The sequence below is a fragment of the Phyllobates terribilis genome, unplaced genomic scaffold (assembly GCF_046119375.1).
Source record: "Phyllobates terribilis strain yellow unplaced genomic scaffold, ASM4611937v1 Scaffold_819__1_contigs__length_631989, whole genome shotgun sequence".
Taxonomy (NCBI): Eukaryota; Metazoa; Chordata; class Amphibia; order Anura; family Dendrobatidae; genus Phyllobates; species Phyllobates terribilis.
The window spans coordinates 144,867-158,750 of NW_027363579.1; the positions used below are offsets into that span (position 1 = coordinate 144,867).

The 13,884-nt window shown below is 49.4% G+C and overlaps 1 protein-coding gene across 1 annotated transcript in view; it reads left to right on the top strand.

Annotated features, from left to right (window-relative positions):
• Positions 1–1,096: 1,096 nt before the first annotated feature.
• LOC141240294 (beta-2-glycoprotein 1-like) overlaps positions 1,097–13,884 on the top strand; it is a 112,905-nt gene continuing 100,117 nt past the window's right edge. The window contains exon 1 of the mRNA XM_073668624.1: positions 1,097–1,252. Within this exon, the coding sequence (XP_073524725.1) occupies positions 1,189–1,252 (64 nt within the window). The 5' untranslated portion in view covers positions 1,097–1,188. The remainder of the gene's footprint in view (positions 1,253–13,884) is intronic.

Here is a 13,884-nt window from a genome sequence, read left to right on the forward strand (position 1 = left end):
GCACTCACTATATTACTACCTGTACAGAGGAGACACCTGCAGGAGGAGATTAGGTACTGTACTCACTATATTATTACCTGTACAGAGGAGACACCTGCAGGTGGAGATCAGGTACTGCACTCACTATATTACTACCTGTACAGAGGAGACACCTGCAGGTGGAGATCAGGTACTGCACTCACTATATTACTACCTGTACAGAGGAGACACCTGCAGGTGGAGATCAGGTACTGCACTCACTATATTACTACCTGTACAGAGGAGACACCTGCAGGAGGAGATCAGGTACTGCACTTACTATATTACTAACTGTACAGCGGAGACATCTGCAGGTGGAGATCAGGCACTGCACTCACTATATTACTACCTGTACAGAGGAGACATCTGCAGGAGATCAGGTACTGCACTCACTATATTACTACCTGTACAGAGGAGACACCTGCAGGTGGAGATCAGGTACTGCACTCACTATATTACTATCTGTACAGAGGAGACACCTGCAGGTGGAGATCAGGTACTGCACTCACTATATTACTACCTGTACAGAGGAGACACCTGCAGGCGGAGATCAGGTACTGCACTCACTATATTACTACCTGTACAGAGGAGACACCTGCAGGAGGAGATCAGGTACTGCACTCTCTATATTACTACCTGTACAGAGGAGACACCTGCAGGTGGAGATCAGGTACTGCACTCACTATATTACTACCTGTACAGAATAGACACCTGCAGGAGGAGATCAGGTACTGCACTCACTATATTACTACCTGTACAGAGGAGACACCTGCACCGTGTACTGCACTCACTATATTACTACCTGTACAGAGGAGACACCTGCAGGAGGAGATCAGGTACTGCACTCACTATATTACTATCTGTACAGAGGAGACACCTGCACCGTGTACTGCAGATCCAGTAGAGCGTCAGCTCCTGGGCGCAGAAGTTATAGTGACCCCGGTGCGTCATGTACAGATGGGATATTGTCAGATTATATCAGTGGTCTCCAGCTGCGGCGCTCTGTCAGTATACAGGCAGGTTGTCAGCGGGGGTAGATGAGCACCTGTCTGCGCGTCGTGCGATGACATCTCTGACCGTCAGGACACCGGGTTAATGATTACATTGATCTTTCCTGTAAGAGTGACCGCCCGGGTCTGCGCTACAGTCTGATCGTCAGCTCTTGGGATCATGTCGCGGATTCTTCTCGTCGTCGCTGCGCTTTGTCTCTTCGGCTTCTCGGCAGCAGGAAAAGGTGCGTGATATGGAAAATGTGCGGATACACCGCCATGTCTGACCGTCCGCCTGATATACCGCCATGTCTGACCGTCCGCCTCATACACCTCCATGTCTGACTGACCGCCTGATACACCGCCATGTCTGACCGTCCGCCTGATACACCGCCATGTCTGACCGTCCGCCTGATACACCGCCATGTCTGACCGTCCGCCTGATACACCGCCATGTCTGACCGACCGCCTGATACACCGCCATGTCTGACCGACCGCCTGATACACCGCCATATCTGACCGTCTGCCTGATACACCGCCCTGTCTGACTGACCGCCTGATACACCGCCATGTCTAACGGTCCGCCTCATACACCGCCATGTCTGACCGTCCGCCTGATACACCGCCATGTCTGACCGTCCGCCTGATACACCGCCATGTCTGACCGACCGCCTGATACACTGCCATGTCTGATCGTCCACCTGATACACCGCCATGTCTAGCGGTTCGCCTGATACACCGCCATGTCTGACCGTCCGCCTGATACACCGCCATGTCTGACCGTCCGCCTGATACACCGCCATGTCTGACCGTCCGCCTGATACACCGCCATGTCTGACTGACTGCCTCATACACCGCCATGTCTGACCGTCCGCCTGATACACCGCCATGTCTGACTGACCGCCTGATACACCGCCATGTCTGACCGTCCGCCTGATACACCGCCATGTCTGACTGACTGCCTGATACACCGCCATGTCTGACTGTCCGCCTAATGCACCGCCATATCTAACGGTCCGCCTGATACACCGCCATGTCTGACTGCCCGACTGATACACCGCAATGTCTGACCGACCGGCTGATACACTGCCATGTCTGATCGTCCACCTGATACACCGCCATGTCTAGCGGTTCGCCTGATACACCGCCATGTCTGACCGACCGCCTGATACACCGCCATGTCTGACCGTCCGCCTGATACACCGCCATGTCTAACGGTTCGCCGGATACACTGCCATGTCTGACCGTCCGCCTGATACACCGCCATGTCTGACCGACCGCCTGATACACCGCCATGTCTGACTGACCGCCTGATACACCGCCATGTCTGACCGTCCGCCTGATACACCGCCATGTCTGACCGACCGCCTGATACACTGCCATGTCTTACCGTCCGCCTGATACACCGCCATGTCTGACCGACCGCCTGATACACCGCCATGTCTGACCGACCGCCTAATACACCGCCATGTCTGACCGTCCGCCTGATACACCGTCATGTCTGACCGACCGCCTGATGCACCGCCATGTCTGACCGTCCTCCTGATACACCGCCATGTCTGACCGTCCGCCTGATACACCGCCATGTCTGACCGACCGCCTGATACACCGCCATGTCTGACCGACCGCCTGATACACCGCCATGTCTGACCGACCGCCTGATACACCGCCATGTCTGACCGACCGCCTGATACACCGCCATGTCTGACCGTCCTCCTGATACACCGCCATGTCTGACCGTCCGCCTGATACACCGCCATGTCTGACCGTCCGCCTGATACACCGCCATGTCTGACCGTCCGCCTGATACACCGCCATGTCTGACTGACTGCCTCATACACCGCCATGTCTGACCGTCCGCCTGATACACCGCCATGTCTGACTGACCGCCTGATACACCGCCATGTCTGACCGTCCGCCTGATACACCGCCATGTCTGACCGTCCGCCTGATACACCGCCATGTCTGACCGACCGCCTGATACACCGCCATGTCTGACCGTCCGCCTGATACACTGTATATAGTGTATTATAACGAGCCGGGGTCTATAGATGTGTAACGTATGTGACGGTGGACGGGGGTATACACAACAGAGAGAAATCCCCCAGAGAGTCCCGGACCCCCGACAAGTAATGACCCCAGAGAAACGAGCGGTCACATGAGGAAAGTGAGGACAAAGTCCGAGGTATCACCTAGATCCAGACAACAATGTATCTAATCCTATCCTGTGTGATACTGTCTGCTGAGCCGTGTATCTAATCCTCTCCTGTGTGATACTGTCTGCTGAGCCGTGTATCTAATCCTCTCCTGTGTGATACTGTCTGCTGAGCCATGTATCTAATCCTCTCCTGTGTGATACTGTCTGCTGAGCCGTGTATCTAATCCTATCCTGTGTGATACTGTCTGCTGAGCCGTGTATCTAATCCTCTCCTGTGTGATACTGTCTGCTGAGCCATGTATCTAATCCTCTCCTGTGTGATACTGTCTGCTGAGCCGTGTATCTAATCCTCTCCTGTGTGATACTGTCTGCTGAGCCGTGTATCTAATCCTCTCCTGTGTGATACTGTCTGCTGAGCCGTGTATCTAATCCTCTCCTGTGTGATACTGTCTGCTGAGCCGTGTATCTAATCCTATCCTGTGTGATACTGTCTGCTGAGCCGTGTATCTAATCCTATCCTGTGTGATACTGTCTGCTGAGCCGTGTATCTAATCCTATCCTGTGTGATACTGTCTGCTGAGCCGTGTATCTAATCCTATTCTGTGTGATACTGACTGCTGAGCCGTGTATCTAATCCTATCCTGTGTGATACTGTCTGCTGAGCCGTGTATCTAATCCTATCCTGTGTGATACTGTCTGCTGAGCCGTGTATCTAATCCTATCCTGTGTGATACTGTCTGCTGAGTCGTGTATCTAATCCTATCCTGTGATACTGACTGCTGAGCCGTGTATCTAATCCTATCCTGTGTGATACTGTCTGCTGAGCCGAGTATCTAATCCTCTCCTGTGTGACACTGTCTGCTGAGCCGTGTATCTAATCCTATCCTGTGTGATACTGACTGCTGAGCCGTGTATCTAATCCTCTCCTGTGTGATACTGTCTGCTGAGCAGTGTATCTAATCCTCTCCTGTGTGATACTGTCTGCTGAGCCGTGTATCTAATCCTCTCCTGTGTGATACTGACTGCTGAGCCGTGTATCTAATCCTCTCCTGTGTGATACTGTCTGCTGAGCCGTGTATCTAATCCTATCCTGTGTGATACTGTCTGCTGAGCCGTGTATCTAATCCTCTCCTGTGTGATACTGTCTGCTGAGCCGTGTATCTAATCCTATCCTGTGTGAAACTGTCTGCTGAGCCGTGTATCTAATCCTATCCTGTGTGATACTGTCTGCTGAGCCGTGTATCTAATCCTCTCCTGTGTGATACTGACTGCTGAGCCGTGTATCTAATCCTCTCCTGTGTGATACTGACTGCTGAGCCGTGTATCTAATCCTCTCCTGTGTGATACTGACTACTGAGCCGTGTATCTAATCCTATCCTGGGTGATACTGTCTGCTGAGCCGTGTATCTAATCCTATCCTGTGTGAAACTGTCTGCTGAGCCGTGTATCTAATCCTCTCCTGTGTGATACTGACTGCTGAGCCGTGTATCTAATCCTCTCCTGTGTGATACTGACTGCTGAGCCGTGTATCTAATCCTCTCCTGTGTGATACTGTCTGCTGAGCCGTGTATCTAATCCTCTCCTGTGTGATACTGTCTGCTGAGCCGCGTATCTAATCCTCTCCTGTGTGATACTGTCTGCTGAGCCGTGTATCTAATCCTCTCCTGTGTGATACTGTCTGCTGAGCCGTGTATCTAATCCTCTCCTGTGTGATACTGACTGCTGAGCCGTGTATCTAATCCTCTCCTGTGTGATACTGACTGCTGAGCCGTGTATCTAATCCTCTCCTGTGTGATACTGTCTGCTGAGCCGTGTATCTAATCCTCTCCTGTGTGATACTGTCTGCTGAGCCGCGTATCTAATCCTCTCCTGTGTGATACTGTCTGCTGAGCCGTGTATCTAATCCTCTCCTGTGTGATACTGTCTGCTGAGCCGTGTATCTAATCCTCTCCTGTGTGATACTGACTACTGAGCCGTGTATCTAATCCTATCCTGGGTGATACTGTCTGCTGAGCCGTGTATCTAATCCTATCCTGTGTGAAACTGTCTGCTGAGCCGTGTATCTAATCCTCTCCTGTGTGATACTGACTGCTGAGCCGTGTATCTAATCCTCTCCTGTGTGATACTGACTGCTGAGCCGTGTATCTAATCCTCTCCTGTGTGATACTGTCTGCTGAGCCGTGTATCTAATCCTCTCCTGTGTGATACTGACTGCTGAGCCGTGTATCTAATCCTCTCCTGTGTGATACTGTCTGCTGAGCCGTGTATCTAATCCTCTCCTGTGTGATACTGACTGCTGAGCCGTGTATCTAATCCTCTCCTGTGTGATACTGTCTGCTGAGCCTTGTATCTAATCCTCTCCTGTGTGATACTGTCTGCTGAGCCGTGTATCTAATCGTCTCCTGTGTGATACTGTCTGCTGAGCCGTGTATCTAATCCTCTCCTGTGTGATACTGTCTGCTGAGCTGTGTATCTAATCCTCTCCTGTGTGATACTGTCTGCTGAGCCTTGTATCTAATCCTCTCCTGTGTGATACTGTCTGCTGAGCCGTGTATCTAATCCTCTCCTGTGTGATACTGTCTGCTGAGCCGTGTATCTAATCCTCTCCTGTGTGATACTGTCTGCTGAGCCGTGTATCTAATCCTCTCCTGTGTGATACTGTCTGCTGAGCCGTGTATCTAATCCTCTCCTGTGTGATACTGTCTGCTGAGCCGTGTATCTAATCCTCCCCTGTGTAATACTGTCTGCTGAGCTGTGTATCTAAACCTCTCCTGTGTGATACTGACTGCTGAGCTGTGTATCTAATCCTATCCTGTGTGATACTGTCTGCTGAGCCGTGTATCTAATCCTCTCCTGTGTGATACTGTCTGCTGAGCTGTGTATCTAATCCTATCCTGTGTGATACTGTCTGCTGAGCCGTGTATCTAATCCTCTCCTGTGTGATACTGTCTGCTGAGCCGTGTATCTAATCCTCTCCTGTGTGATACTGTCTGCTGAGCCGCGTATCTAATCCTATCCTGTGTGATACTGTCTGCTGAGCCGTGTATCTAATCCTCCCCTGTGTGATACTGTCTGCTGAGCCGTGTATCTAATCCTCTCCTGTGTGATACTGTCTCCTGAGCTGTGTATCTAATCCTATCCTGTGTGATACTGACTGCTGAGCCGTGTATCTAATCCTCTCCTGTGTGATACAGTCTGCTGAGCTGTGTATCTAATCCTATCCTGTGTGATACTGTCTGCTGAGCCTTGTATCTAATCCTCTCCTGTGTGATACTGTCTGCTGAGCTGTGTATCTAATCCTCTCCTGTGTGATACAGTCTGCTGAGCTGTGTATCTAATCCTATCCTGTGTGATACTGACTGCTGAGCCTTGTATCTAATCCTCTCCTGTGTGATACTGTCTGCTGAGCCGTGTATCTAATCCTCTCCTGTGTGATACTGTCTGCTGAGCTGTGTATCTAATCCTCTCCTGTGTGATACTGTCTGCTGAGCTGTGTATCTAATCCTATCCTGTGTGATACTGACTGCTGAGCCGTGTATCTAATCCTCTCCTGTGTGATACTGTCTGCTGAGCTGTGTATCTAATCCTCTCCTGTGTGATACTGTCTGCTGAGCTGTGTATCTAATCCTATCCTGTGTGATACTGACTGCTGAGCCGTGTATCTAATCCTCCCCTGTGTGATACTGTCTGCTGAGCCGTGTATCTAATCCTCTCCTGTGTGATACTGTCTGCTGAGCTGTGTATCTAATCCTATCCTGTGTGATACTGACTGCTGAGCCGTGTATCTAATCCTCTCCTGTGTGATACAGTCTGCTGAGCCGTGTATCTAATCCTCTCCTGTGTGATACTGTCTGCTGAGCCGTGTATCTAATCCTCTCCTGTGTGATACTGTCTGCTGAGCTGTGTATCTAATCCTCTCCTGTGTGATACTGTCTGCTGAGCCGTGTATCTAATCCTATCCTGTGTGATACTGACTGCTGAGCCGTGTATCTAATCCTCTCCTGTGTGATACTGTCTCCTGAGCCGTGTATCTAATCCTCTCCTGTGTGATACTGTCTGCTGAGCCGTGTATCTAATCCTCTCCTGTGTGATACTGTCTGCTGAGCCGTGTATCTAATCCTATCCTGTGTGATACTGTCTGCTGAGCCGTGTATCTAATCCTATCCTGTGTGATACTGTCTGCTGAGCCGTGTATCTAATCCTCTCCTGTGTGATACTGTCTGCTGAGCCGTGTATCTAATCCTCTCCTGTGTGATACTGTCTGCTGAGCCGTGTATCTAATCCTCTCCTGTGTGATACTGTCTGCTGAGCCGTGTATCTAATCCTCTCCTGTGTGATACTGACTGCTGAGCCGTGTATCTAATCCTCTCCTGTGTGATACTGTCTGCTGAGCCGTGTATCTAATCCTCTCCTGTGTGATACTGTCTGCTGAGCCGTGTATCTAATCCTCTCCTGTGTGATACTGTCTGCTGAGCCGTGTATCTAATCCTATCCTGTGTGATACTGTCTGCTGAGCCGTGTATCTAATCCTATCCTGTGTGATACTGTCTCCTGAGCCGTGTATCTAATCCTATCCTGTGTGATACTGTCTCCTGAGCCGTGTATCTAATCCTCTCCTGTGTGATACTGTCTGCTGAGCCGTGTATCTAATCCTATCCTGTGTGATACTGTCTGCTGAGCCGTGTTTCTAATCCTCTCCTGTGTGATACTGTCTGCTGAGCCGTGTATCTAATCCTCTCCTGTGTGATACTGTCTGCTGAGCCGTGTATCTAATCCTATCCTGTGTGATACTGTCTGCTGAGCCGTGTATCTAATCCTATCCTGTGTGATACTGTCTCCTGAGCCGTGTATCTAATCCTCTCCTGTGTGATACTGTCTGCTGAGCCGTGTATCTAATCCTATCCTGTGTGATACTGTCTGCTGAGCCGTGTATCTAATCCTATCCTGTGTGATACTGTCTGCTGAGCCGTGTATCTAATCCTATCCTGTGTGATACTGTCTCCTGAGCCGTGTATCTAATCCTATCCTGTGTGATACTGTCTGCTGAGCCGTGTATCTAATCCTATCCTGTGTGATACTGTCTGCTGAGCCGTGTATCTAATCCTCTCCTGTGTGATACTGTCTGCTGAGCTGTGTATCTAATCCTATCCTGTGTGATACTGTCTGCTGAGCCGTGTATCTAATCCTATCCTGTGTGATACTGTCTCCTGAGCCGTGTATCTAATCCTATCCTGTGTGATACTGTCTGCTGAGCCGTGTATCTAATCCTATCCTGTGTGATACTGACTGCTGAGCTGTGTATCTACTCCTATCCTGTGTGATACTGTCTGCTGAGCCGTGTATCTAATCCTCTCCTGTGTGATACTGACTGCTGAGCCGTGTATCTAATCCTATCCTGTGTGATACTGTCTGCTGAGCCGTGTATCTAATCCTCTCCTGCGTGATACTGTCTGCTGAGCCGTGAATCTAATCCTCTCCTGTGTGATACTGACTGCTGAGCCGGGTATCTAATACTCTCCTGTGTGATACTGACTGCTGAGCCGTGTATCTAATCCTATCCTGTGTGATACTGTCTGCTGAGCCGTGTATCTAATCCTCTCCTGTGTGATACTGTCTGCTGAGCCGTGTATCTAATCCTCTCCTGTGTGATACTGACTGCTGAGCCGTGTATCTAATCCTATCCTGTGTGATACTGTCTGCTGAGCCGTGTATCTAATCCTATCCTGTGTGATACTGACTGCTAAGCCGTGTATCTAATCCTCTCCTGTGTGATACTGTCTGCTGAGCCGTGTATCTAATCCTATCCTGTGTGATACTGACTGCTGAGCCGTGTATCTAATCCTATCCTGTGTGATACTGTCTGCTGAGCCGTGTATCTAATCCTCTCCTGTGTGATACTGTCTGCTGAGCCGTGTATCTAATCCTCTCCTGTGTGATACTGTCTGCTGAGCCGTGTATCTAATCCTATCCTGTGTGATACTGACTGCTGAGCCGTGTATCTAATCCTATCCTGTGTGATACTGACTGCTGAGCTGTGTATCTAATCCTCTCCTGTGTGATACTGTCTGCTGAGCTGTGTATCTAATCCTCTCCTGTGTGATACTGTCTGCTGAGCCGTGTATCTAATCCTCTCCTGTGTGATACTGTCTGCTGAGCCGTGTATCTAATCCTATCCTGTGTGATACTGTCTGCTGAGCCGTGTATCTAATCCTCTCCTGTGTGATACTGTCTGCTGAGCCGTGTATCTAATCCTCTCCTGGGTGATACTGTCTGCTGAGCCATGTATCTAATCCTATCCTGTGTGATACTGTCTGCTGAGCCGTGTATCTAATCCTCTCCTGTGTGATACTGTCTGCTGAGCCGTGTATCTAATCCTCTCCTGTGTGATACTGTCTGCTGAGCCGTGTATCTAATCCTCTCCTGTGTGATACTGTCTGCTGAGCCGTGTATCTAATCCTCTCCTGGGTGATACTGACTGCTGAGCTGTGTATCTAATCCTCTCCTGTGTGATACTGTCTGCTGAGCCGTGTATCTAATCCTCTCCTGTGTGATACTGTCTGCTGAGCCGTGTATCTAATCCTCTCCTGTGTGATACTGTCTGCTGAGCCGTGTATCTAATCCTCTCCTGGGTGATACTGACTGCTGAGCTGTGTATCTAATCCTCTCCTGTGTGATACTGTCTGCTGAGCCGTGTATCTAATCCTCTCCTGTGTGATACTGTATGCTGAGCCGTGTATCTAATCCTCTCCTGTGTGATACTGTCTGCTGAGCCGTGTATCTAATCCTCTCCTGTGTGATACTGTCTGCTGAGCCGTGTATCTAATCCTCTCCTGTGTGATACTGTCTGCTGAGCCGTGTATCTAATCCTCTCCTGTGTGATACTGTCTGCTGAGCCGTGTATCTAATCCTCTCCAGTGTGATACTGTCTGCTGAGCCGTGTATCTAATCCTATCCTGTGTGATACTGTCTGCTGAGCCGTGTATCTAATCCTCTCCTGTGTGATACTGTCTGCTGAGCCGTGTATCTAATCCTCTCCTGTGTGATACTGACTGCTGAGCCGTGTATCTAATCCTCTCCTGTGTGATACTGTCTGCTGAGCCGTGTATCTAATCCTATCCTGTGTGATACTGTCTGCTGAGCCGTGTATCTAATCCTCTCCTGTGTGATACTGTCTGCTGAGCCGTGTATCTAATCCTATCCTGTGTGATACTGACTGCTGAGCCGTGTATCTAATCCTCTCCTGTGTGATACTGTCTGCTGAGCCGTGTATCTAATCCTATCCTGTGTGATACTGTCTGCTGAGCCGTGTATCTAATCCTCTCCTGTGTGATACTGTCTGCTGAGCCGTGTATCTAATCCTATCCTGTGTGATACTGTCTGCTGAGCCGTGTATCTAATCCTCTCCTGTGTGATACTGTCTGCTGAGCCGTGTATCTAATCCTATCCTGTGTGATACTGACTGCTGAGCCGTGTATCTAATCCTATCCTGTGTGATACTGACTGCTGAGCCGTGTATCTAATCCTCTCCTGTGTGATACTGTCTGCTGAGCCGTGTATCTAATCCTCTCCTGTGTGATACTGTCTGCTGAGCCGTGTATCTAATCCTCTACTGTGTGATACTGTCTGCTGAGCCATGTATCTAATCCTATCCTGTGTGATACTGTCTGCTGAGCCGTGTATCTAATCCTCTACTGTGTGATACTGTCTGCTGAGCCATGTATCTAATCCTGTCCTGTGTGATACTGTCTGCTGAGCCGTGTATCTAATCCTCTACTGTGTGATACTGTCTGCTGAGCCGTGTATCTAATCCTCTCCTGTGTGATACTGTCTGCTGAGCCGTGTATCTAATCCTATCCTGTGTGATACTGTCTGCTGAGCCGTGTATCTAATCCTATCCTGTGTGATACTGTCTGCTGAGCCGTGTATCTAATCCTATCCTGTGTGATACTGTCTGCTGAGCCGTGTATCTAATCCTCTCCTGTGTGATACTGTCTGCTGAGCCGTGTATCTAATCCTATCCTGTGTGATACTGTCTGCTGAGCCGTGTATCTAATCCTCTCCTGTGTGATACTGTCTGCTGAGCCGTGTATCTAATCCTCTCCTGTGTGATACTGTCTGCTGAGCCGTGTATCTAATCCTCTCCTGTGTGATACTGTCTGCTGAGCCGTGTATCTAATCCTCTCCTGTGTGATACTGTCTGCTGAGCTGTGTATCTAATCCTCTCCTGTGTGATACTGTCTGCTGAGCCGTGTATCTAATCCTATCCTGTGTGATACTGTCTGCTGAGCCGTGTATCTAATCCTCTCCTGTGTGATACTGACTGCTGAGCCGTGTATCTAATCCTCTCCTGTGTGATACTGACTGCTGAGCCGTGTATCTAATCCTATCCTGTGTGATACTGTCTGCTGAGCCGTGTATCTAATCCTCTCCTGTGTGATACTGTCTGCTGAGCCGTGTATCTAATCCTATCCTGTGTGATACTGTCTGCTGAGCCGTGTATCTAATCCTATCCTGTGTGATACTGTCTGCTGAGCTGTGTATCTAATCCTATCCTGTGTGATACTGTCTGCTGAGCCGTGTATCTAATCCTCTCCTGCGTGATACTGACTGCTGAGCTGTGTATCTAATCCTATCCTGTGTGATACTGTCTGCTGAGCCGTGTATCTAATCCTCTCCTGTGTGATACTGACTGCTGAGCCGTGTATCTAATCCTCTCCTGTGTGATACTGTCTGCTGAGCCGCGTATCTAATCCTCTCCTGTGTGATACTGTCTGCTGAGCCGTGTATCTAATCCTCTCCTGCGTGATACTGACTGCTGAGCCGTGTATCTAATCCTATCCTGTGTGATACTGTCTGCTGAGCCGTGTATCTAATCCTCTCCTGTGTGATACTGACTGCTGAGCCGTGTATCTAATCCTATCCTGTGTGATACTGTCTGCTGAGCCGCGTATCTAATCCTCTCCTGTGTGATACTGTCTGCTGAGCCGTGTATCTAATCCTCTCCTGTGTGATACTGTCTGCTGAGCCGTGTATCTAATCCTCTCCTGTGTGATACTGTCTGCTGAGCCGTGTATCTAATCCTATCCTGTGTGATACTGTCTGCTGAGCTGTGTATCTAATCCTCTCCTGTGTGATACTGACTGCTGAGCCGTGTATCTAATCCTCTCCTGTGTGATACTGTCTGCTGAGCCGTGTATCTAATCCTCTCCTGTGTGATACTGTGTGCTGAGCCGTGTATCTAATCCTCTCCTGTGTGATACTGTCTGCTGAGCCGTGTATCTAATCCTATCCTGTGTGATACTGTGTGCTGAGCCGTGTATCTAATCCTCTCCTGTGTGATACTGACTGCTGAGCCGTGTATCTAATCCTATCCTGTGTGATACTGTCTGCTGAGCCGTGTATCTAATCCTATCCTGTGTGATACTGCCTGCTGAGCCGTGTATCTAATCCTCTCCTGTGTGATACAGTCTGCTGAGCCGTGTATCTAATCCTTTCCTGTGTGATACTGTCTGCTGAGCCGTGTATCTAATCCTATCCTGTGTGATACTGTCTGCTGAGCCGTGTATCTAATCCTCTCCTGTGTGATACTGTCTGCTAAGCCGTGCATCTAATCCTCTCCTGTGTGATACTGACTGCTGAGCTGTGTATCTAATCCTCTCCTGTGTGATACTGTCTGCTGAGCCGTGTATCTAATCCTCTCCTGTGTGATACTGTCTGCTGAGCCGTGTATCTAATCCTCTCCTGTGTGATACTGTCTGCTGAGCCTTGTATCTAATCCTATCCTGTGTGATACTGTCTTCTGAGCCGTGTATCTAATCCTCTCCTGTGTGATACTGACTGCTGAGCCGTGTATCTAATCCTCTCCTGTGTGATACTGTCTGCTGAGCCTTGTATCTAATCCTCTCCTGTGTGATACTGTCTGCTGAGCCTTGTATCTAATCCTATCCTGTGTGATACTGTCTGCTGAGCCGTGTATCTAATCCTCTCCTGTGTGATACTGTCTGCTGAGCCGTGTATCTAATCCTATCCTGTGTGATACTGTGTGCTGAGCCGTGTATCTAATCCTCTCCTGTGTGATACTGACTGCTGAGCCGTGTATCTAATCCTATCCTGTGTGATACTGTCTGCTGAGCCGTGTATCTAATCCTCTCCTGTGTGATACTGTCTGCTGAGCCGTGTATCTAATCCTATCCTGTGTGATACTGTCTGCTGAGCCGTGTATCTAATCCTCTCCTGTGTGATACTGTCTGCTGAGCCGTGTACCTAATCCTATCCTGTGTGATACTGTCTGCTGAGCCGTGTTTCTAATCCTCTCCTGTGTGATACTGTCTGCTGAGCCGTGTTTCTAATCCTCTCCTGTGTGATACTGTCTGCTGAGCCGTGTATCTAATCCTCTCCTGTGTGATACTGTCTGCTGAGCCGTGTATCTAATCCTATCCTGTGTGATACTGTCTGCTGAGCCGTGTTTCTAATCCTCTCCTGTGTGATACTGTCTGCTGAGCCGTGTATCTAATCCTCTCCTGTGTGATACTGTCTGCTGAGCCGTGTTTCTAATCCTCTCCTGTGTGATACTGTCTGCTGAGCCGTGTATCTAATCCTCTCCTGTGTGATACTGTCTGCTGAGCCGTGTATCTAATCCTCTCCTGTGTGATACTGTCTGCTGAGCCGTGTATCTAATCCTCTCCTGTGTGATACTGACTGCTGAGCTGTGTATCTAAT